The sequence below is a fragment of the Furipterus horrens genome, unplaced genomic scaffold, assembly GCF_987537825.1.
Source record: "Furipterus horrens unplaced genomic scaffold, mFurHor1.1.pri manual_scaffold_17, whole genome shotgun sequence".
Lineage (NCBI taxonomy): Eukaryota > Metazoa > Chordata > Mammalia > Chiroptera > Furipteridae > Furipterus > Furipterus horrens.
This window is the reverse complement of record NW_028327187.1, coordinates 111052750-111078400: the sequence shown is the minus strand read 5'-3', so window position 1 is coordinate 111078400 and position 25651 is coordinate 111052750. Positions and strand designations below refer to the sequence as shown.

The 25651-nt window shown below is 42.5% G+C and overlaps 2 protein-coding genes across 3 annotated transcripts in view; one reads left to right on the top strand and one right to left on the bottom strand.

Annotated features, from left to right (window-relative positions):
- Positions 1-3845, top strand: part of TXLNG (taxilin gamma) — a 44204-nt gene extending 40359 nt beyond the window's left edge. Inside the window, exon 10 of the mRNA XM_090265268.1 lies at positions 146-3845. Coding sequence (XP_090121394.1) covers positions 146-454 — 309 coding nt within the window. The 3' untranslated portion in view covers positions 455-3845. The remainder of the gene's footprint in view (positions 1-145) is intronic.
- Positions 3846-3906: 61 nt separating this feature from the next.
- Positions 3907-23752, bottom strand: RBBP7 (RB binding protein 7, chromatin remodeling factor). Of its 2 annotated transcripts, none has more exons than XM_090265269.1 (12): positions 23436-23752; positions 22475-22619; positions 18692-18837; positions 14499-14672; positions 13352-13467; positions 9562-9722; positions 8687-8813; positions 8485-8562; positions 7631-7707; positions 5802-5859; positions 5102-5212; positions 3907-4383 (listed from the first exon to the last, which is right to left on the bottom strand). In XM_090265269.1, exons 1-12 carry the CDS (start codon positions 23449-23451, stop codon positions 4315-4317), a joined length of 1278 nt encoding a protein of 425 aa, XP_090121395.1. In that variant the 5' UTR covers positions 23452-23752; the 3' UTR covers positions 3907-4314. The 2 variants fall into 2 exon arrangements, with proteins under 2 accessions (XP_090121395.1, XP_090121396.1); XM_090265270.1 differs by having other exon boundaries at positions 14499-14645.
- Positions 23753-25651: the final 1899 nt, after the last annotated feature.

Below are 25651 nucleotides of genomic sequence, written 5' to 3'. Positions count from 1 at the left end.
GCAGGTGTTTGAAGAGGCTGAACGTGTTCAGGAGGTGACTGAACAAGTAGTTTCCAGTGCGGCTCAGATTACTGAGTTTTTTAGTATCCGGTAACCCAATTTGTCATCAGCGAGGTTACATACATCCCCTTTTTTTTCCCTACAGAAAACTGTCCGTGATAAAGAGTACAAGGCCTTTCAAATAAAACTGGAACGATTAGAGAAGCTGTGCAGGGCTCTTCAGACGGAGAGGAACGAGCTCAACGAGAAGGTGGAAGTCCTGAAGGAGCAGGTATCGGGGAAGGTGGCAGGTACAGATCTACCACACGTGACGCAGCCCTGTACAGCCCTGAACACTGCCCAGGATGGTGGCGCCGGGGTCCCTGCAGAGGGGGCGCCCAAGGCAGCCAAGAAGCTGGTAGTGCACAAGGCCATGTCTCCAGGCGCCGGGCCCACCATCGAGTCAGTGGACTGAGATGAAGTATGATCACTGTATTGAGAGCTCTATTTTGTGTATAACTTTCTCTGTTAGTAGTAACTATTGGTTTTGTGGTGAAAATTTTCTTACTTTTTCTACCATATCTGTATTTTCTTAGAACTACTGGACTTATGTGGTACAGGAGGCTGCTTAGCAGTTCTCAATAGTTTTCCTCAGCTGTGTGGCACATCTGCCTCGCTTCCCTTCATTGGAGTGCATGTGGTCATTGCCTTGTCCTTTCTGCCCTGCTCCATGCACAGGATCATCCTAATTAAAATTTCACTCAAGACAGGGCCAACCGTTACAAGGGAACTTTGTTCTGATGATGGTACCTTGATGTGAAAACAACATTCATTTAAAATATTGGGCCCCCCCCATCAATATTAATCAAAAAAGAAAACCTCAAGATGATTAGTTTTGTCTAACAGCCCATTTAAATGCCAAGTTTAAAAATGAAAATAAAAACCTCTAGGATTGGGACAGAAACAAACATAGCATATTTGATTCAAAATAGTTTTTTGATACTTATATCACTTGACAAATTGAGATGGTCATGAACCTCAAATCTCTCAAGTTTTGGCAGAATATGTACATAAAGATATCTTGTAAACAAAGTAGTATATACAGGCAAATCCTTGGACAAACAGGCTTAATGTTTATGTAACTAACAACAGTCATACTGCTTTGGTTTCAGGTTAGTTAGAACCAGTGGTGAATTTGGACCACCCAGATGCTTATTGTGGGGTGGGCGGTTTGTTTTCCATTTGGGATTTGGGTACACATCCTCCACTTCCCACAGAAAGCCTTTTAAGTCAGTGAAGATATATTAACATGGAGCTTTCATCAAGCAGTAGTCCCTCCACTACCTTCTGGCTACTTGAAATTGGTGTTCAACTTTTACGACAACCCCATCAGCAAAGTTGTCCATTCCAGCTGAAACTGATTTCATTTCCAAAACAGAAAGACTAGAACTAAAACTTTTAACTTTGGGAAAACTTAGCACAGTTAAGTAGTCAAGATGTATTACGCATGCTTTCCATCTGTTTCTCAACCTTTTCTTACTGTTTTTTAAAGAAAAAAATAACAGTATTATCAATGTCTCTACACTTGGAATGGGGGGACTTTTCACCTTTGCATTAATTTTCCTTTGTTCCTTGCGGTGTTGAATGTAGCTAAGTTATGCAAATACTTAATCAAGCTGCAGTGATGGAAGTTTTGATTTTTGTCCCTAGCATAATTTGCATTGAAATATTTATGAAGTAGAAAGGCTCAACTAGAACTGATGTTAGCACATTCCACTGAGCAAAATTATCAAACTGACACTTCTGAAATTGCATACTGGACTGAATAAACTGTTACGTCCAGTTAAAAGGGTTTTCTCTTCGTTAAAGTTTTATTTGTAAAATCCCGTCACATTCATGGTCTAAATTGGGTTGAAATAAAAAACTGTCCAGTAGATAGGAAACAGCACCTGGAGTGGAGGATTACAGCTAAGGCTCCACCATCAGGCATGTTAATCAAGGGGCTAGACAGTAGAGGAAAAGAAATCCACAAAGAAGGTTATCTAACCACTCTGTCAAAATGAATTGAAAGCAGAAACATACATACTCTGCCCTACAACAGCCTCTTATAAATTGGCCCCCTTGTCTTCTAAATAGTGGACTCCTTTCCCAGAGAGGAAATGAAGGCTTATACATCAAATATCTACTTTAAAATTAGCACTAATGATAGTGTTTCACAAGAATCCTGTTGGACGTACAGCTCTTAATGTTTTAAGCCATTTGTGTAGCCCACCACGCCTCACTGTGGCGCTTGTGTGGAAGATTGTAAATCTTGGACCTGTTGCCTAATTTCAAGGGCTTTGTACAGCAATGTGATCACAGTACTTGGTCTGCTGCTTTTGGCTTCCTACGTATTTTTAGCTAGATGCTACCATGGTGTTTAAAGGATAGATTCTGTGTGGGACGTGTTTGGTGTCCTTTCAGAACCTGTCCTCCCATTATCCTGTGAATAAAAACAAATGGGACCCTGAGGACACCCTCCTAAAGCAGTCACCTCAGTGTTGTGGCTTTGTAGCACACTGTTGTACCTACCATATTCTAGAACACTGTAGTGCTACTAGGCTCGTCCAGAAAAGGTTTAAATGTTGAATTCACTTCAATTGCTCTTGTTGCACCATCATGGAATCTTGATGTGTATTATTTATAGTGGCAGTAGAGAAAACCTGGTTCTTGGAGAACGGACCAGATCATCCTCAGACTTGTAGGAGTACATTTCTTGGTCTCGAGGCAAGTATTTTTAGTTATGTATGCAACTGCCTTTACTACACCTGGTTATCACAATTCAATTCTCAGGTGTTGCAGAAAAATCTACCTCTTTCAGACTGTAGATGGAAATAACTGTGAAAATATGATGCAGATAATCTTCTAGTTTGTGCTAAACACACTGCTTTATTTTTACAGCCCACGTCTTTCATGAGGATATGAATTGTTAAGAGGCAGTCTTGTTTTGCTTTTCAAAGACATTTTGTAGAGATTTTTCACTAATGTGAATCTGATTTTATCTACTTAATTCTGTAGATTAAGTAAATATGTATGATAAACTTAACAGCTTCTGTGTATTCTTGTTACCCACATGGCCTTAATTGTATAACAGTGAAGCCCAAACAGTTATTTATAGGTAGTTGGTTTCTCAGACTTTTATAGGAGAGTAAGTATACATAGGTATGGATGCTGTACACACAGAGAGGCACATAGGAAACATCTGATTTTCTCTTAAGGCAGGTGTATAGTATTTTGGGCTTAGTGGGCCACACAAGGTCTTTGTCACATTTTTATTTGTTTCTATTTTTATCTAAACCATCTTTTAAAAATAAGTGCAAAAACAATTCTTAGTGCCCTGGCGGCTCAGTCAGTTGGAGTGCTGCCCTATATACCAGAAGGTTGCGGGTTTGATCCCCGGTCAAAGTTCCTTCCTTCCTTCCCTGCCTCTAAAATCAATAAACATATCCTCGGGTGAGGATTTATTTTTTTAAAACATTCCTAGCTGACAGGCCTTACAATATAGGTTGAAGGGCCAACCTGCAAGCTGGTTTTCTCTCCTCTGTGGATCTTGTCACGTAAGCGAAAAAGCTTTCTTTCATTCTTTTGGGCAGAGGAAATCTAGTGTTCATATTAAAACTGCCAAAGTTAAGGCACAACATAGGATATGGGTCAAATGACACGGAAGTTAAGGTAGTTCTTGGTTTACAAATCTACCAAACACAAAATAGACACCTAATTTCTCTCACCTTTGGACTCAGGACACTATCATGTATCATGGAAAGAAATTCATTAAGTGCTCAATGTGGGTACATAATGGCTTCCTCATAAGAAAGGGAGACAGACACACACACACACACACCCCTACTCAAGAAAAGGGACAGACAGACAGACACATCCCTACCCAAGTTCTAAAAGAATAAAACAAAATTTATTTTAAAACTTTATTTCTGCAAAGCCAATCAAGTGTTGAAGGGGAAAAGTGTAAAAGTTAATTCTTGCATATTCAGGAACAGCAAGCACTTAGGTTTGAGAAAACAAGAACTTAAAATAGTTGAATCAAAGGCAGTAGTACCCTGCTACTTGAATTTTAAAACAACTGTGATGCTTTCTTCGCAACATTTCTTTCTTCCCTAAAAGCTACGATATGATACAGAATGCAATAGCTCACTTGAAAGTGCTAGAATCAGAAGGTAAAGAATGCCATATGCCAACCCACTTAACATTTTATACTATACAATGCTTATTTTGGCGCTTGATAAACCAAGCATTCTTGTTAGCATTACATTCAACAGAAACACTTCTCATACTTTGGGTTTAAGATCCTTGCCCCTCCAGTTCCGATGTTGTGACATCTGATTCTTCATCATTGTAAATATTTTCAGCCTGGAGATAAAGAAGTTCATAGGTAAAACTCCCCATCATTTTTACAAGATTATCTAAAAACATTTATTAATTCTTATCCAGATTTTTGGATTCATGGGTCAGTGTGTTTCAGTGTTGGAAGTTGACACATGTTTAGAGTGGTTTATTTAGCTTTCTTTGTGTTTTTCCCCCCAAAGGCTCTAATTTCATGAGGAAAGGCAGGCCAGTGTATAATTCCACATATATCCCTAGCTGCCCATGCACTATTTACTTCCCAAAAGCATTTTAAGCATCATTTAGAGGGAGCAATAACCCTGAGGTTTATGAAGAGTTGATTAACACCTCAGCACCTTAGAGATGCTGTGTTCTTAGTGCTAATCTTCAGAGAACTCAGTATCATGTGAACAGCTGACACTTTCCTCCTTTATCCTCCACGCCTATGACAACAGACACTGGACACAGAGCACTGACGCCAGGAACCCGGCTGAAGAGCAATTATGAAAATCAGAGCACATGCTGTGTCTACATCTGTGTGTTTATACAGACACATACAGAGGTTTCTCCTGACTTGACAGGTGTACTGTTGTTAAAGTGGAAAAAGGTTTTTGAAAATTGTTTTCTTTCTATAAATATTTGGTACAATATACACCTAGATGTGTGAAATACTTCTATTACATTGTATCACAGCTAAGTCTCCTTTACAAGATAATCATTTAAGGAAAAACGTATTTTAGCTCACCATTTGCCAGATCTGCATGATGTTATCCTCAGACACGGAGCAAATGACCCATGGCTCATTGGGGTTCCAGCTGAAATCTGATATCTTAGCAGTGTGTCCTCCATGAATAAACTGTTAATAACAAAAAAGCCTTGGTTTCACATCTTATCTTAAAAGATAGTTAAGAGTATCAGTCTTGCAACAAGGGGGGGCACGTGTCGCTGTCCTGCAGTTTGGAGGGAGGGTGGTATAAAGTACACCACCACATAAACCATCTAGGGACCGACGAGATGCCGAAATGATTTGATTAGAAAGGGGGATGAGCACTGCTGGTATCAACAAGATCAAGAAAGATTAGTTTCTGGGCAGGGAACTTAAAAATCCAGTCATTAAAATTTTTCCATACTGTTAGAAAGTATTCAAGTGATGTTTCCCCCTTCCCCCAAACCCTCAGAAATCAATGAAATTGAAATCAACAAGGAGTACTATACACTATTTTCTAGAAGCTCAAATTATCCTTAATGAAACATTGGCAGAAACCTTCTGAGCTCTCCTATTTTCAATAAATGTCAACCCCCAATCACCACAACCGCTAAGGCCTCCAATCGGAAATCGTCAAGAGCTAGAATTCGAAGTTGACTCATTTTCCATATACATGGATCAATGACAGAATCCATTCTGCATGTGACATTTAATCTTGCATAAGAAAGCCAACATATACCAGGAGTTCAGGAGGCCCATCCTCTGCGTCTTCGGCCGATTGTTCTTCTCCAATTTTACTATTGAGAAAGAACATAATGCTTTTGTTACTGAAATTCTTGCATCATACACATATTGGAAAAACATTTCTATGCTGCTATGAATTAGTTTTTGTATTATTTGGTGAGAGGGTGGGGTATTTACTTTTTGGAACTGGGTAAGAGCTGTTCACTGAAGCTGCAAAACAAATTGTTAATAAATATTACAATTCGTTCAATTTTTTCACTGGTGTTTACACTGCATTAGAATTAAAAAGTGAAAAGTATATAAAATATCTGCAAAAGAACTGATGCTGGGTCCCCTATACTTCACTCTTAAAAGCTTTTTGCATTCCAGGAGTGAGAAACAGTGACACATTAGTACCACGTATCTGAAGATATGACAACAAAGTAACTTTATGGGATGTGTAAGCCAGTGAAACGTTAGGTCTTCTTTTCTTAAATACTTCAATCTGTAGAATCTGCCAGCAGTCCAAACAGTGCAATCACTCTTGACACAGCACTTATCAGCTAGTAATAATTACTGGAAAAAACAGCCAAAATACATAACCTTCTAAGTGACAGTCTATCTAATCAAACCAAACACGTGGGACTGCTGGACATTGTCCTCCCCCTGTCAAGAGTATAACTGTTAACACTGACCACTTTAATCTGTAATTTTATGTAATGTAATTTTAACAGCAAGTCATAAATGAATTCTAAGAAATTATATAATGCCCGCACATTTATTACTGGAATCTTTAGGGACAATCCAGTTGCCAGGGCAGCAAACCTTGCTATATCTACCTCATACAACCACTATCTATTTCTGTTTTAGGTTTCTAATTGTACTACTAAAGTTATTTTCAAATACACTCAAATATCTGCTTTAAAGGTCCTCTACATTTTTAAGCATCTATCATGGCCACAGTTCTGTAAGAACACAGAACATGAGATGTTTAGAAGTTTTACAATACCAGCATTTCATTCTGCAGTGGCTGTTCCATACACTGAAGGATGGGTTCTACTGTCCCTGTAATTAAGGCAGCTTTGGTTTTAATACACTAAAAACACAATACATTTAATACAGGTAAGAAAAAAAGTTATTCATTGGTGACTTGAAGATTAAACTTAAGGTAACAACATCTGACGGAGAAGTATATATTATAACTAGCAACCTTATTAAATGGCTCCAAAGGCTCAGACCAAAAAAAAAAAGGCAAGGAGTCTGGAAATTCTTGGAATGTCCACTTTGAAGTCAAGAACTTCCAGAATTGGGAGAAACTCTTTATACAATGACCCCCAGAAGAACATAAACTCTCACAGCACGGGCTGTGCTTACCCTGCTCCTAAGTACATCCCCGGCAGTTACAGAACGCACAGCAGGAGCTCATTTGCTGAATAAATTGATCCAAGTACAGAAGGGCAAATGGTAGAAAATCTGAGAAAGACTAGTCCTACACGTGTACCTGAGATCCCACGACACATAAACTGCTAACATCTTTACCCCTTTCTATAGCAAGTGTTTTCAATATGATCATTTGGATGTTAAAACACAAATATACTCCTACCCCAACTTCATGCCTGAATATCAATAGAAAAATAAAACATTGCATAAATTTATTTTACAGCACATTTGCTGATTTAGTTCTGTTTTATGGAACCAAGACTCTTCAGGAAGATACTTAAGAATTACTTTAATATTAGACTTATTAAACTGGGGTTAGCAAAATTGCACTTCTAAATTTATGAATTATATAATCTTCCAGATCAGCATATTTATGCAGCTTCTCATCACCAGATTCTGAGTTACCTTAAATCCCACACATTGAGGCGGCGATCAGTACCACTTGAAGCCAGAATAGTTTCATTATGTGGAGACCAGTGGACCTATTTGAAAATGCAAAGGATCATCCATTCTTAGGATTGTGAATATTGTCCTAATCCTCACTACTTTCCTGTGGCATGTTCTGTATCCTCTCCTTGGCCTACAGTCTCACGCTTCTTGTCCAATCCTTTTAAGTGCTCTTAAATGGCCCATCTCCTTGGCCTGTCCCCAGGAAGGAAGCACACTCCAATATAGGCTTAGCTAGGGGGCCCAGTAACCATCCCAGAAGCTTTTACTCTTATTATTTTTTTTAATCCTCACCCCAGGACATGCTTATTGATTTTAGAGAGGGGAAGGGAGAGACACATTAATGTGAGAGACACCTCAATCGGCTGCCTCTCATACGTGCCCTCAGCCCAGGCATGTGCCCTGAGTGGGAATAGAACCCATGACCTTTTGGTTTATGGGACAACACTCCAACCGGGCCATCCCAGAAGCTTTTAAAATTTTCCATGAAGTGTATCTTAACCTATGCAAGTCTCTATGTTAAGCCATATGCAAGGTATTTTTTCACTGGAGGAGCCAGCATGCTCGCATACCTTAACAAAATTGTTGCCTTTCATCACCTTTTCAACATCCTGTTTTGCAAGGCTTTTTCTTCTACTTCTGAACTAATTGTTTCTCAAAAACCTCCAAGTTATTTTCCACTAGTTAACTTATACAATAGAAGAGGAATTAAAAAAAAAGTCCCATGCCCACTACATAAAAGAAAAAAACTTTTAATTCCCACCGAACAAGTTACTAAAATGTGACATAGATACCCCAGAAAACTCACGTACCTGGAAAATTTCATCTTTATGAGATTCGAATGTATGCAGCTTTAGTTTTAAATTACGCAGATCCCATAAAGCTACAGTCTGAAGGAAAATAACAAATGAAAAGGAATTAAAGTTTGCACTTCCCATTAAGTGTTTTAAAACATCTGCTTACTGTACAAGACAACTGGGTTTGTAAACAGCAAATATGCAAAAATATTAAAACCTTATCTGCAGAGCCAGTTGCGAGAATGAACTCGCTGTACGGATTGAATGACAGGCAGTTGACTTCAGCGGTGTGCGCATCCACCAGGTGACTCGGCTTGGAGGTGGTATTGGACCTGGTGTCCCATCTAAAACGCAAAGGTACAAGGCACACAGCACAAGAGGCCACTCGACGCTCCCCAGCTTCTCAGACCTCATGCTCATTCCCCCGTCAGCGCCACTCCACGCCACTGCTACGCCTGCCCCTTCAGAGATCCCAACCATGGCTGGAGCTGACAATTTGGACTTCCTACCTCTAAGTGATATATTCTAAACCTATAGAGAATGAACTAGGGCTGTGATTACTGCTTTATTAGATTCCTGTCTTAATTTACTAACTATTGCAAGTATACAAAAAACAGTGCTGACGCAGACTACATAACAATTTGTTACCTACAGCCCAACCTTGTCTAAGTTCAGTATTTCGCCGTATTTGCCTCAGGAATTTGTTCCTTTGAGATAAAAAGCATTCTAGGCGGTGGAATGCAGTCCTGTGGCCATGCACTGATATAATCATCCTCCTCCCTCATCTTCAAAAAGTCACCCGTATACCAATTTTGATATTTACCTCTATACCAAGCATGTTTCTTACATTTACGTACCTGTTTCCTTTTTTAAATAAAAAATCGTGTTCGCCCATTTAGCACAGTAACTTTTAGGTAAAAAGGCCATTATATACATGCAGTTTATCATATGCCAATTGTACCTCACTAAAACTGTTTTCTTTTTCAAAAGCCAGGACATAAATTAGAAGAAATTAAACCACAGGCAACCACAATCACTGATGGTCACTCAGGACATCCTTATAACAAGGCCCTACTGAACTTTCCACCTTACATCATAAGTTTCTGATCATCAGCGACAGATCCAAACAGTGACTCGTGTAGCAGGTGCCAGGCCACGTCCTCAACAACGGCCGAGTGGCCAGTAAAGATCGCTTTAGCATCCACAATTTTGCCTTCCTTTGGTCCTGCATTTATATCCCACAGACAGACAGTCTGAAGAAGAACACAAAAACAGACAAAAACCGTAAAAGATTTACATGCTAGTATCTTATTTAAAACACCTTCATTAGAAACAAAACTATTTAACTATATAAACGTTAGAAATACACCCGAGGGAGAGTACTATAAACAAGGGTAAAGCTTCACAAACAGTAGAATGTATAGGTGTGGCTTCCATGACCTGAGAGGCGAGGGGCAAGGAAAATACACTGTAATGGAGTAGGCAGGGGCGACACAGCAGCGTGTAGGCAAAGGACATGCACATTGGTTTCCACCTACATAAGTCAGTTAGGTATCTAAAATTCATCGAGACTAGACACTGAGAGCCCAGCATTTGGTACCCACTGAAGAGATAATGCACACACTAAAAATGCATGCTGGGTTGTGAGACTGGAAACTGCAATGTGCCTCTTGAAAGGCAGAAGTCTTTGAACAAGCCTGTGACGGCAGAAAATACCACAGACGTCAGGAAGTCAGACAGGTGAACGTCCCACAAAGCCCTGCTAGGCTGCTTTGGGAGGTCAGAGCTTGGGGCCTGCAGAGAGACCCCCTGGTATGCTCCTCGAACATCAGCAGAGCAAATCTGAGACGAGGTCACAGGACCAGCAGCCTCTGGGAGCTGAGTCTTCTCTTGATACCCAACCATAAAAAGTTAAGAGGAAAGTCTTAAGTTTTTATGAAAATAATACCACAAGCTATAGGGCAATGATTCTCAGACAACGGTGTAAAATAAGAGGTAATTCCATTAAGGTATAGCTACACTAATTCCACTGACAGTGGTAATGGCTTCATCTCTTTTTACTTTTCTTACATTTTTTTCTTTCGTTGATTCTAGAGAGAGAGGAAGGGAGACAAAGAGAGGGAGAGAAACATCAATCGGTTGCCTCTGGTATGCACCCTGACTGGGGACCAAACCCGCAATCCAGGCACGTGCCCTGAAGGGAATTGAACCCTCAACCTTTCAGTTTGTAGGATGACAACCAACCGAGCCACACTGGCCAGGGTGGCTTCATCTCTTTCTAAATCACTGTCTTATCTGAAAGGGTTTCTGTACCTAAGCTATTTCCCAGGAATAGCTATTTTCCCAGCAACACAAAAATAACACAAGTGCCCTTAGTCTCTGTTGATACGCACACACTCACACCCACAATTCACATGCACCGAAGAGAATGGAACGAGTGGAGCTCTTGCTCCCACCCCCTCTTCCCCTCGGAAGGATGGGTTCTGGGAAGATTAGCGAGATGCCTGGCACGTGCAGAGGCCTCGGAGACATCGACTACTATTTTGTCTTGTGTTTGGGAGACTCTCTCCTGTCTACCATGAGGGAGGCAGGAACGTGACACAGGTTCCATCAGTCCAGCCAGGTCTTTGAATTGTGAACTGAAACTGGGGAGAATTGGTTCTGATGGGCAGGGGAACGTAACATCCACTTCCCAGGACGGCCAAGGGCGCCATCCTCTGGCCCCATTTGTTAGCCTCCCCTCCCTTATTCACGCCATTTTCTAGCCGTCTCAGCAATTGTGCATACCTCACCCAATGCCTTTCTGATAAATTCCTCGTTTAAATCTTCCAGAGTCAGTTTTGGTTGCTTTAATTAAAGAATCTCGACTGGACTGATTAACTACGCTCAATAGCTCAAAAAGTGTAACCAAAAATGCTGTTAACAGCATCTTCGCTGTGACAGGCCCTGTCCTAGGCACAGGGTTGTACTAAGGAAAGCAAGGAACCCGCTCCCCAAAAGCTGACAGAAAATGCTAACTGTGGCCCAGTTAATCACACAAGCTCCAGAGCTCTACGCTTGGCTTCCGGGTGGTCATTCCCAGCACTTTCTGCTTACAGTATGGGGTCCATGAAGAAGATATGAGGGTGTTAGTGGCAAGAACGCTACAAACATTAATGTACAAGAAATGAACGGGACCCCTTTATTTGTGTACTACTTTTGTTAAAATAATATATATTAACAATGTTGAGGCAACTCCATAGGGAGAGATCTGTCTTTTCAATAAAGGAAGCTGGACCTCTACTTCACACTACATACAAAAATTAACTCAAGTTGGACCGAGGACCTAAATTTAAGAGCTAAAACTAAAATTCTTAGGAAAAAATATAGGTGTCAATCTTTTTGATGCTAGGTTATGTGTGCTTTCTTAGATACGGTACCAAAAGCACAAGTGACAAAATAAAATACATAAACTGGGCTCAAAATTGAACACCTTTGTGTTTCAGAGCACACCATGAAAAAGATCAAAAAACCCACAGAATGGGAGGAAAAAAATTTTAATCCTCAACTGAAGATATGTTTGTTGATTTTAGAAAGAGAGGAAGGCGGGGGCTGGGGGGCCTCCCATACACGCCCCAACTGGGGACTGAACCCACAGTCTTTTGGTGTATGGGATGACACTCCAACTAACTGATCCACCTGTCCAGGGCTAAATGGGAGAAAATTTTTGAAATCATATATCCGATAAAGAACTTATATGTAGAATATATAAAGAACTCTTACAACTCAACAATAAAAAAATCAAAATTCATAAATGGACAAAGGATTTCAATACATGTCTTTCCAAAGATGATATACAAATGGCCAATAAACACATGGAAAGATGCTCAACTTCATTAGCCATCAGGGAAATGCAAATCAATCAAAACCACAATGCGATACCACTTCACACCCACTAGGATGGCTATAATCAAAAGGACAGACACTAATAAGTGTTGGTGAGGACACACAAAAAACTAGAACCCTGGTACATTGCTGGTGGGAACGTGAAGTGGGGCAGCTGCTTCGGAAAACAATCTGGCAGTCCTTCAGTAAGTTAAACACAGAGTTACCATATGACCCAGTAATCCCACTCCCAGGTAATTACTCAAGAGAAATGAAAACATATGTCCACACAAAACTTGTACAAAAATGTTCACAGCAACATCATTCAAAATAACTTCGAAGTGGAAGCAAGCCAACTGTCCAACTGATAAATGAATAAGCTATAGTATATCCATATGATGAAATATCACTCAGCTATAAAAAGAAATGAAGTACTGACATACTTCAAACACGGATGAACCTTGAAAACATCATGCTACGTGAAAAAAGACACAAGCGGCCACATATTATATGATCGAACTTCTATGAAATATTAAGGATAGAGAAATCTATATAGATAGAAAATAAATTAGTAACTGCCAGGAGCTGTGGGAAGGAGGGATTGGGGAATGACTTTAATGGGTATGGAGTTTCTTTTTGTGATATTTGATAAAAATGTTCTAGAATTATATAATGGTGATGATTTCACAGCTTCATAAACACACTAAAGACCACAGAATTGTACACTTAACATAAATAAAATAAAATGTAATTTATATTAATCAGGCCTCACATTACAGAGGTCCAGTTTTATGTAACAGATACCCTTTGTCCACCTTCCCTCCGTTCTAAGGCTGCTTCAAGAAAGCTTTGTGGAATCCTAAGGCTCCAAAAGGACAGTCAGATAACCACTGTCTAAATTCTGTGAAAATGCTATCACAACAATCGGCAGTATTATCTCAGAAAACCTTTCATCTACACAGTGCTCCTGCAATGCGGGGCTGTCACATGCCTAGATTAGGAAGAACAGGTTTCTTACATGGTCATCAGATGCACTGAGCAGATGTCCACTCAAATTAGAGTTCCAGGAAAGACCATAGCCTTCCTTCTGGTGGCCTCTTAGCCTAAGGTCAGGATTACATTCTCCACTTGGGTCTAAAGGAAGAAAAGAAATACATTAACTACTGATCATCTGTTTATTGGAAATGGTAAGAGCAGAGCCTCCCCTGAGCGAGCCATAACATTTATTATGCTTGAAAAAGCACTGCACACACACAAGGACTTGGGTCTGACCCAGAGTCGCCTTGAAAAGATGTTCTCTGTGCTTCGTTTCAAATACTCAATGCAAACCAGGTCCCATGACCAGAAAACTGGTTCCTTTGCAAAACATAGTACTAGCTCTAACACAAAGTACTGAAAACTAGCTATTCTGAAATCTGCGTGATGACCACCTGCCTACTCCCTGGGTCAATTTTTAAAAATATTTTTTTGCCAGGAAAGAGGTGACACGGCAGGTCTGTCAGCTCAGTCCTTGCATATCTCTGGGCAGCCTGTAACCATGACTGACCCTTAGCCCACTCCTAGGAATGTGACCACCACAGAATTCCTCACGCCAATAAATGACGAAGTTACTTACGCCCAGAGCACTGGGGCATGCAGTGGTAGCTTGTCAAGACTTGTAGGGTTGTTGAGCAACATTCACGATGTTATCATCACTGCTGGGGTCTGGAGTTTGTTTCCCTGACTGTGACTGGTCATGTAGCGAGATGTGCCTGTGTGAGCAGATCTCCATAAAACCCCTAGACCCCCGAGACTCCAGTGGGCTTCCCTGGGCACAGACGTCAGCACATGCCCCTGGCAGTCAGGTGCTGCCAGAGAGAAAGCATGTTCTGTGTGGCCGCAGCAGGGAAGGACTCAGAAGCCTGTGCCTGACCTCTGTGGACTCTGCTTCATCTGTATTCACGCCCCACCCCACCGCCCCGCTTTTGCTCTGCATCATTCGCTGCCAGGAGTATGATCTGCTGTGAGGTCCTTCTGTTAAATCACTGAACTCACAGGTAGTTACTGGAGCCACAGAACAATTTTGAAACCTTGAGAAATTATAGCGTGTACTAGTGTGAATGACCTTAAAGCAACTATTTGGAATCAAGAAAAATGGCGAAGGAATGGCCTTTTTTTTCTTTTACCTGGTTTAGCAGGGTGCTTCGTATAGTCAAACACCAGCACATCAGAAGACGGGGTTTTCGTGGCGATGATGTGAGGGTTCTGCGGCATGTAACGGGCGCGGTTCACTTCGCCTTCATGGTTGATTTTAATTTCACATTCAATTTTTCCTGTTACAGAACCAAAGCCACCAAATTCTAATGTGAGAAGGAAGAAACAAACACATACACTTACGATTAAAATTCACAAGTTAATTTAATCAACCCAGCAGGTTTTAACACGACAGAACACAACACAAATTGATGAGAGAGAGAGAGAGAGAGAGAGAGAGAGAGAGAGAGAACACAAAAATATGGGTTCACCTGCCACTTCGAATGAATTTATTCTGAAAGCCCATTTGCACTGGAAAATATAGCTATTTTATACAAGTTAATTCAGTTCCACCTTGGATTTAAAACAATTAAAAATCGGCAGCGTTCCATTTTGAAAATGATGTAGTCGTTTACTACAATTCGAATAACCATGTAGTGAACACACTTTGGCCTTTTAGTAAAAACACAACTCATTGGAAATGCTGCAGTGAACGAGCACTGCATTTCAGGTTTCATCGAGACAGGGAGGTATAAACACTCCGTGCATCTATTGGCAGAAACACCCTCAACTAGCACATCCATGCCGACTGGTCCCCATCCGAACACACAGGCTGGCTCCACCGGCATACTTGGTCCAACTGCTCGTGGAGTGCCTACGCTAAAGGGGGAGCGCTTAACCTCTCTATCTGGTGTGGGGATAAGACTATAGCGTGCAATAGTTATTGCAAAGGCCCTGGACGAGTGACAAAGGCCACATGGAAAGTACCATAACGTACGGGGGGGCAGCCAAGATAACAGAAGAATGCAAGTTGAGAACATTTAAGCAGATAATAACAAGAACATTTTCTTTTTTGTGCTCATAAAAAGTTAAAGTACTTGCTGACAGAAAAAAAGTTTGTAGGCTTCACAGTATAACTGTCACTGTTCCCTGACCCATCTAACTTCTTTGCGCATTCCTTTTCAGTTCACCCTGTGTCTCTGGTCAGGGAACACTAACTCAAATGCCTAATGGAGCCAGGCAGATAACAAGTCAACAGACTGGCTGGGACCTGGAGGGACACGTGGAAAAGCAGTACACCATCTCTCAGCCTCAGCCAGCTCTTTTTGTGTGGCAATGTGTAATGAACACTGACTCCTGTGGCTTAGTATCAGACTCGGCCATTCTCTGCGACAAACGTTAACTTATGTTTCCGTGTGGCTGAAAATCATCTCCCGTTCCATACAACTTCTCTCACACGACCACACGAAATCATCTATTTCCCTCTCAGCGCTTCCCCCGTCTATGGAGAACTGTGCCATCCATTTCCTAAGACCACCACCCCTCTGGGTCCTCCCACCTACCTCCTGAGAGTCTACTCCAAACCTGCCCCTGCCCCCATGGACTGCAAGGGTTTTTTCTCACCCTTCTTCTATCAAGGTATTCAAGTTGCCCAACTCCTTTAGATAAAACAAACTGAACAGCTCTCCTTCAAAAAAAAAAAAAAATTGGGTTTCCAAGTAAAATTTACTTTGAACACAGGGCTGTGTTTTCTCAAACTTAAAAGTTTCAAAATCCACTATTTTAAAAATATTTCATTTATTTTTAGAGAGAAGGGAAAGGAGGGAGATAGGGAGAGAAACATCAATGTGTGCGAGAAACACATACTGGTGGCCTCTCGCACCCCCAACTGGGGACCTGGTCTGCAACCCAGGCATGTGTCCTGACTGGGAATCGAACCGGCGACCCTTTGGTTCGCAGGCTGACCATCGTTCCACTGAGCCACACCAGCCAGGTAGTATCCATTAAAAAATACTGTCACAGAAAATAACTGTTAACTTTAAATTACTTCAGTCATTCACTTGATTGTGGAACACTGGACAAGTAACTTTAAAGCCATTAAACAGCTTTCTGGCCCAGACCACTCCCCTGCTTTGGTTATTCCCACAACCACTCAGATTCCAACCAAGTTCCAGTGATTTTGCTAGGAGAACTCATGAGACTTGATAATAAAATAAGGGATACGACTGTAGGGGAATGACAAGAATTGTGGGTGACATAAACTGAGTAAATCATTTTGGAAAATAATTTTATATTATTCTAAGTTGATAATGAATACACACTAGATAAATTCTCCAATGTTCATACAAGGAGACATGAAAAGGATATTCATTAAAGCATTGTTTCTAAAAGCAAAACACCACACAGATACATTCAACTACCCCTTGGTAGAAGAATGGATAAGCTGATGTTTAATCACAACGCGATACTATACAGCAAGTAAAAAAAAATAAGGTAGACATCAACATGGTATATGACGGGAGACTCAAAACAATCCATGGAATTATCTTCTGGAGGGCGGGCCCCTTGTAGTACAGGCTTCCCCGACCCTAGGCAAGGGTTCTAGGAACCCATCTGTATCAGTGTAGCAGCTGGTGTTGTTGTGAGAGGCTGCATTTGCCTTCAGTGAATTTTTTAAAGACCCTTTTCAACACATTTGCCTATTTGCAAACCCACCTGCCCACGCTGCACTGAGTGTTCAGCAGTTTTTGACTGAAAACAGCATGACCCTGTGCCCCACCCTCCCTATTCACCTGAAGGAATTTTTGTTTGTTTCCCCAGAGGAAAAAAGTCCTTGAAGGGAAACATTTTGCTGATGTGGAAGAAGTGAAACAAAAAATGGCAGAAGCAGTAAAAGGCATCAAAATCAACAAGTTCAAAAACTGGTTTGAGCAGTGGAAAAATGTCTTGATAAGTGTATTGCATCAAATGGAGAGTACTTTGAAGGTGGCTGAAGTTTAAATGTGTCAGAATAAATATACAATTTTTTATAAATTCTAGGTTTTTTTGAGTCCCTGCCTCCTACATGACATAATATTGAGTGAAAAAACAAGCTGCAAAACGTTATGTGCATTTACTGCTGTATGAATAAAAATAGAGTTGAAAATGGCATACTAATTTCAGGACAGTGATGAATTCTGGAGAGGGAGGAACGGGTTAGGGGAGGTAGGACTTGAGCTATAATGTAGTATTTTCAGTAAGAAAAAAACCTAAAGCAAATACTGGAAAAAGTTAACATTCATCTACTAAACCATTTAAGGCTGTGTGGAAAGCACTAACCCAGCAGGTCTGGCTGCTTTAGTCCTCAGTTCTGAGGGACACTGAGACCAATGACTAACCCCTGACTGAGTCCTGGGAACACGGACTTCAGAACGTTCTTTCTATCACTGACGGATTGATGATTTTCTGGTGTATCCCTGGAGTGATGGACCACACTGTACCAGTTTATCGGGGATGCTGCACACAAATATCAACATTGATGACAGCCTCCCGGTTTCATTATTGGGGTCAAGTTTCTGTGTCATGGCTGGTTGCCAGCAGGACAGGATGTGCCTATGAAACCAGCCCTCCCTGAAAGCCTCAGACCTTGATACTCAAATGGGTTTCCCTGGGCACGCATCCCTGGTATTTGCTGCCAGATCGAAAGCACAGCCTGTGCAGCCCTGGACAAGACTTGCACCAGACCTCTCTGGACTCCCTGATGCATATCTTCCTCCTGCTGTTTCTGTTTTGTATGTACTCTTTACTGTAAAAAACTTTATCCATGAGTATAATTTGTTATCAAGTCTTGTGAGTCCTCCTAGCAAAATGACTGAATCTCATTGGAATTTGGGTGGTTGTGGGAATATCAGAGCAGAGGAATATGTCTGACTGAAGGAAAAAAACAACAAGGAAATCAACAGCTTCCATAAAAAAAAAAAACAACCCACTATTAATTGATAAAACTGGTATATATGGCTCCTGAATTTTTTCTATGCATACATCAGTTATCCAATTTATCTTGGATACTTTTCCACACCACTGCATACAGATTTATCTAAATTCTTAGTAACTGCTGAACAATATTTCAAATATACCACAATGTGTTTAACCAATTTCATATGAACTACTATCTGGGTTGATCCTGATTTTTCTTTCTCTGTGAAATCCGTGTGAACCTGTGGCAAGCAGTTCTGTAGGATGAAGTCCTAGCCGTTAAACTGCCGGGCCAGGAGAAGTATTAGTATAAAGTTTTAGGAACATGTAATTAGAAAGAGGCATATGTACTCCCTTAAGACATGAATACTGGCATATAGGGTATACCTACCGCCCTTCTCACTGTCACAGTGGGAAGCATCAAACTGGGCATCATCATTCGGAATATGGACTCGAGCAACCACAAGGTGATTCTGCTCATCAGATGTGTGAGTTCCCAGCACGAGCCAATGAAGGGCATAATCCTTTCCTTCCGGTCTGTTCGGAAAAGAAAATAAGTCACACTAATCCTACAGGAAACCAGTTGCTAAGAAATTCAGTCCACTGCTGATCCCTATACTCATAAATCACGACTTTCTGCCTAAAGAAAATATCTTCCAGTTTAATACGCTACGTTTCTGATTTCCCGATAAGAGGCAACAAGGTAGAATGGAAAGAATAAGGCGTTGAGTCAGAAAAACTGGATTTAAATCCTGGCTCAAACTAAAATTCGCTATATGCAATTTCTTAAATCACAACTTCCCTGTGGCCCTCAGTTTCTTCACTTAAAAAGGTTTTAAGTGCAAATGGCATGATGTAAAAACTCCCTACGTATGTTTATAGTGCTTAAAGTTTATGAAATGGGCATTCTCAATTTTATGGGGGGGTTGTCTTTGTTACCTAGTTCTATGGAAACTGACTTTGAGGCTGAGAAGAAGCTGCAATGCCCCTTGACACCCTGATCCAAGCTGTAATTCTGCATCAGTATCTAGTATGTACAAATGCTTTCCCCTTTGTATTATCTAGAATAGTAATTTTCTCCTGTGCCCCCCCCCCCATGGTTCCACCTCAGTGAGGAGGGCTGAGAGGTAGGGCTCTGGGACCTAACACCAGACAATTTAGGCTACTTATCTGTTTCTCAATTTCAGTTGTACAAAGGATTCAGTAGTTTATTTTTTTAAAGGAGTCTGATGGTTAATTCTAGGCATGTAATTGAGTAACAGCTAAAAAATACAAATTGAAAATTTCCCAAGATTTGGCTTAACAGTAAATACACAAAAAAACTCCAAGAACAGAATAAGGCCGCCATGGCCAAGCAAATAGCAGCTTATTGGGAAAAAGATATGTGGTTATCAAAAAGGGTAGTTACTTCCATCTTATACGGGGAGGGGGAAGGCCATGCACACGAGCACTTGTGCACTTATTTTTAACTGGAACACCATACTTAGAAATATTAGGCTCTGGGCAATGTACTTGAGGAGAACTTAGACAAAATGAAACCTTTACAGGGAAAAGTGGCTCAACGTGAAAGGGAACTTAAACGTATCTCATGAGAACCATTTGAAAAGAAATAGGAATGCTTGAGAGAAAGAAGGCACCAAAGAGCAAGGTTAGGGCTGACACAAAAGGAAGGAAGTGACTTTTTTATAGGTTTACACAGAAAAGCTAAAACTAACAAAGTGAGAAGTTACATCACAGGACCTTTCCAAGGAGCACAGTCCTGAGATTGACTGGAGGATCTGAAAAACTCCTCTTGACTCTAAAGTCCAATTATTCGGGTTTCCTGACTCAATCATTATATTAGGATTGTTCTTTTTACTACAAATCCTTTCATCTCCATACAAGCCTATTTTCCTGAACCAATCGATATTACACTATTTCCCTCCAATACTGGATACAGCTAAGGCTACAGAAGACTAATGATAAAAGACCTTGTCCACTTTTCAGTGCCAAAATCCTTGACCACTTTGACCCCACTGCTAGGAAAATTACCCAACAATCATATATTACCACAAGGTTACTCTCAGCAGCATTCTCTGAAGCAGCAAGACTGAAAACAACCTAAATACCCACTAATAGGTGATATGAATTATAGCATACCCACAAATGAAATTCTATGGAGCCTTTAAAACACATGAGCATATCTAAGCATGCTGACAGGAAAAAGCCCCCAACATAAATTTAATTAGAAAGTCAAGTGAACAACTTGCTACCAGAAAAAAAGATGGAGGGAAGATATACGTATGTAATTCATGCTGTCAAGATGCGTAAGAAATTGCAAACAATGGGTAAGGGAACTAGGAGAATAGAGGATTGGGAAAAGGGACTTATTTTTCACTTTATGTACTTTTGTACCATTTGAATTTGAATGACGAGAAAGCTTTTTAGGTAAACTAGTCTCGTATGCTTAAAAAGTTTTCTAGTAAGAGATATAAGATAATGACCAACCATTTAAAAATAGTAATTTAAGAGATACCTAAATACAAATTGTTAAAAGCCAAACCAATTACCTAACTCAATTTAAGGACAACAGCTCAGAAAATGCAAATCATCACTCACAAGCACGCTGAATACGGGCAGAATGTCTTATGAGGTTTAGTAGAAAATAGTTCCTCAAAGACCCAGGCAATAAGAGCTGCCATTTCGATTGCTTTGTATAGTGACAAAACACTGTCATGCTCCCTTCATACGTCAAACAGAACCCTTCAAGGCACACACAGCCACCGTCAACATCCAAGAATGCGGGCGGACTGGCCTTTTCTCGCATTCCCAGAGCCACTGCACGTCCCACAACCAGATCCCACTGCTTTGTATGCAAGGAACATCATGGAACACATGATTTAATTTCAAGTATTTTCTGCTAAGTTCTTAAGTATTCATATAAAAGCAATATCTGGGCTGAGAACATATAGATTATCTTTTAAAAAACCTTTACACAAAACACATTATAGGTAACATTTATTAAAAACTGCAGTTTATCAGCTTTCATTGAACTTCAAATGGAGAAACACAGAGTTATTCCATCCTCCCTAACAAAATTATTTCGGAATAGAAAGGGGTGGGAGAATCAGCACCAGTCACCACTTATTGTATACTTACTCTGTTATCAACACTTTAACATGTATGATCTTATTTAATTCCCTCAAATGTTGGCAGTCAGTACTGTCAGCACCTCCACTAACAGACCAGGCAACTCAGGGATAGAGCCTGACCAACTTACCCTAATTCGCAAAGCTACTAAGAAGCAGGGCGGCAGGACTCTAACTCAGGTTTCAATCCTTAAAGCCCCAGCTTTTTTTCACCTTTTCCTGTTGGTCAAAAAGATCTAAGAGAATGTAAATTTAGTTGTTAAAATTTTAAATCTGCTCAGCAGGAAGATACAAAGAGTACAGGAATGCACATGAATACCCTTAGGTAGTTGATGATTAGTTATTTTAAGGTCAATGCTTAGAAGTCTCCATTATTTAGTTCTTGGCTACTCTTTCTTCCTACATCAATCAATATACTTACGTTGAAATTTTCGGAAACCCCAATGGAAGCTCCTGTCTGTATGAAAGTCAATGTTCTCATGTGGAATACCTGGCCGTTATATGAGTAATTTTATATAAAATTAACTTAATCTTATTTTTATAACTTGTTGCAAAGTCTTGTTCTAGATTAAAGTTTGATTAAACCTCATTAATAGACTTCTAAGTACACATCTAAACTCCTACTAGAAAAAGTACAAGTACATGAGAAAGGTATTCTAGTGCAGGGATTGCCTCAACTCTGGGGCTGTTTTGGGTTTGAAAGTCCCTTCCACTACGTGCCACCTGTGTGATCTTGGGCATGTTACCTAACATCCCAGCCCCCAATTCCACATTGGTAAAACACGGATGATAATGTCAAATATATCTGGTGTTTCGTACAAATATCACTAATCTCACAACAGGTTCTCTCTCCCGTTTCAAAGCCATACTTACACCTCAGAAATCATCCCATAAATCGCTTAAGTTAGTTTTGAAAATAAGTCCCCTGCCCCCCTCATCCAAGGGCTCAATTGATCACGTGCTTATGTTCCATGTACAAAATGCCAAAGTAGGAAATTCAGGACAACACTTAAATTTGTGCAAAGTAAGTTTTCAGAAACCCTTACTTAGTCACTTCAGGAAGCCACTGAACGGTAAGACTCGGCCACTGAAGAGCATGGGTCATAACCAGGTCATACAGAAATGGTGTGTTCTTCTTCCAGATTTTATATTCTTCATTGATGACACGCTCCTCCACAGTATCTTCAAACACTGAAATTTGGAGAAAATAAGTGGCTGAGAAGGATCAAAGTGAGAATCTGCCCACATACTGGAGGTCACCTCGAGAGGGCCACACCTAATCTACTCTTACCTTTACCTCTAATTTGGACACAAAAAACTAACTGCTCTTTCAAAGCGTGCAAAGGAAGCTGATTTTGTGCACTTTCAGATCAATACCGCCTGCCTATAGAGAATTTGGTAATTAACTGCACGAACACCAAAACTGTTTTCCTGGCTACAGCTGTTCGCACCTGTTCTAAGGATGACGACCTGTATGTGAGGGACTCCACGACCCACCCAGGGAGACGAATCCACGTGGAGCAGAAAGCCATCAACGCGCTCCCCCCATTCCCCAGCGAGAGGCCTCCACTGCCACGAAGCCGACGTAGGCAGTTATAGCTGGCGGGTTCCAGAATCCCCCGGACAAGGGCCGCGACCCCGAGGCGGTCGGCGCGCGCGCGCCTGCGCGCGCGCGCCAATGGAGCCGCCGTGCCCGCTTTCCGGCGGCGAAGGCCGCCTCCGCTCGGGGCCGAGGGCGCCTAAGGGAGCGCCGCCGCCAGAGGGAGGGGGCGGGAGGGGGAAGGGGGGCTCAACCCGCGCCCCGCGCCCGGTTCCGGAAGTGCTTAGAGCCCTCAACGACTGAACCTCGTCCCGCGTAGGCCCCTCAAGGCGCGCGCCCAGCCTCGCGCCCCGGCCCCGCCCCCTGCCCCGCACGCCAATTCGCGCCTTTCTCCGGCGCGTGCCTCGGCCTCGCGCGCCCGCCGCCCCCCGGGGCCCCGGCGCGCGCCGCTCCGCAGGGCCTCTTACTCTCTTTACTCGCCATCTTGCGTCGGGTCGTTCGCCCCTCACCGCCGCCTCAGACTCCCCTCGCTAGTCAAGAGCCGTCCAGCCGCAGGCGTTCGTGCCTTTCCCAGGCGCGCCGCACGCTTCTAGTTCTCGAAGCCTGAGCTCCGTCTTACGGCCTGGGTGCTCCCCAGACTCCGCGTCCTTCTCGCCCGCCTCCTCCCCGATCGCGGGTACCGAGGACTGAGACGCTTTTCTCTCTCTCTCCAAACTTGGAACGAGACTTTTCAACCCGCGCCTCTCAGCCCGCCCAGGCAGCTGAGCGCACGCGCACCCGCTCTGGGAAAAAGTAAGAGGCAGTGGAGGGGCGGGTCTGGGAGCCGACGGCTTCGTTGTTTCGACCAATGAGGTGCGGCAGGGAAATTTCACGCGGCGTTCGGAGGCGGGCTTTTGGGGTTGGGCGGGGCGTTTCGCGGCAGGAAGTTGGAGAGGCGCAGGCGCAAGGACTCGCCCAATGCTCCCAGGCTGGGCGCGGGGGCGGATGGGGGTGCGCGGGGGTGGGGCGAATGGTGGCGCGGCTTGCAGGCGGCGCAGGGGCTGCGGCCCCGGGAGGCGAGCCTTGGGCCGCGGGGCGTGGTTGCCCGCGGCGGCCGGGGAGGTGGGGGTGGGGTGGGATGGGGGAGGGGGTGGGGTAGGGGGGATGGGTAGGGGGACAGTGAGGCTCCGCCGCTTAATCAAGCGAAGTATTCGGGAGAAGAAAATGGTTTCTAGCCTGGAGAAATTGTGCCCTCAAAGTGTACAGTATAAGCACGGGCGTGCAATTTTGTGCACTCCGAAAGGTTTCCCTCCAGCCGACTGGCCTTTCCTGGGACCCGGTCGAGCTGAGGTGTGGTTTGTCGGAGGCAAAGGGATCCCTTTGAAGAGGCCGTGGGCGTTTTTTGACTCCAGAAGACTCCGGGTCTCCCTGTTAGGCAAAACCTTCGGCCTGTGCTGGCACAGGCCGCCAACTGTCCGAAGCTGACTTGAATTACATTTTCGTGTGTTCACACTTTTGGGTCCTTCAGATGATGATTTGTGGTCTCTCGTATTAAGGAGATTTTTTGTTCCTGCACTGGCGTTCTTATCTCTGTCCCAACCCGGTCCCCTGCTGAGTCATTCTTACTATCCGCGGGGGGCCCAGGGCGAACCCACCCCAAGCTGGAGTTGCTGGAGAGAGCGGCTCTAAGCTAATCCGAGCTGGCTTGTTGAGCCCTGTTCTGTTAGGGAACTTGATAGCCCCTGCGGAGCGCCTTGGGGTGAGGAGAAAGCGGGCTGCAAGGCCAAAAGGGCCAGGAGCAGAGGGGATGGGGTTGGGGGGACGTGGTCGAGGTGCTACGTGCAAAAAGAATCTCAGTCTACATGCAGTCTCTGAGAGACGCTTTCCATGCAAAAACACCCCGCAGAACATACGGTGCTTTTAATATTTTCCAAGTGTCTTCACGCAAATGACCATGGTTATTCTCAAGCGAAATCGTGCAGTTGCCGCTGCGACGTCCACTTTTCTGATCGGGAAACATACCCAGATGTTACCCTAGTTGGTGGTAGAACCACTCGTATTACTTTATGTAGAAATTTACCGTATGATGACTCTGGTTTTCTATACCATGCAACTCATTCTAATGCTCTCTCTGCCTTTCTGTGGGGCCCAGGATTGTTAAAGAGGCCAAAGCTGAGGAGGGGAGGAGCTGGAGAGGGAAGAGAGTTGGGAGGGTGTTTAAGCTATAGAGCCCTCGTGTTCTCGGACACTGGTTAGGAAACACTTTTCTAAAACGAGCCAGATCAGAAACATTTCAGGCCTAGAGCACAACTACTCAGCTCTGCCGCACTGTAGTGAGTAAGCAGCTCTAGACAATATGGATGAGCCTGGCTGTATTCCAGCAAAACTTGATAGACATTGAAATTCGAACTTCATATAATTTTCACGTGTCACAAAATAACTTTGGAATTTTTCAACCCGCTGAAAACGGAAAAATTATTCTTGGCATATGGGCCGTACAAAAATAGGCAGAGGGTTAGATTTAGCCCAAGGTCTGTAGCTTGCCCACCTTGTTCTGGAATAATTGTGTATTACAGCTCTGATTCGATGGTAATCTCCTCATGTGCACAGCAAGAGAAGGCTTGGCAGATGATATCCAGTTTCCCTTCAGTGTATTTTACTTATTTCTGATGGGTGGACATGATTTCCAAAAACTATTAAATGT

Bases quoted from the DNA above. Each gene is read 5' to 3' on its own strand.
- RBBP7 (XM_090265269.1), bottom strand. The intron at 8,814-9,561 runs GTAAGGTGGAAA...TTTGCGTTTTAG, and splicing joins GATGATCAGAAACTTATGAT to ATGGGACACCAGGTCCAATA. The intron at 4,384-5,101 runs GTGAGCTAAAAT...CTTTATCTCCAG, and splicing joins TCATGCAGATCTGGCAAATG to GCTGAAAATATTTACAATGA.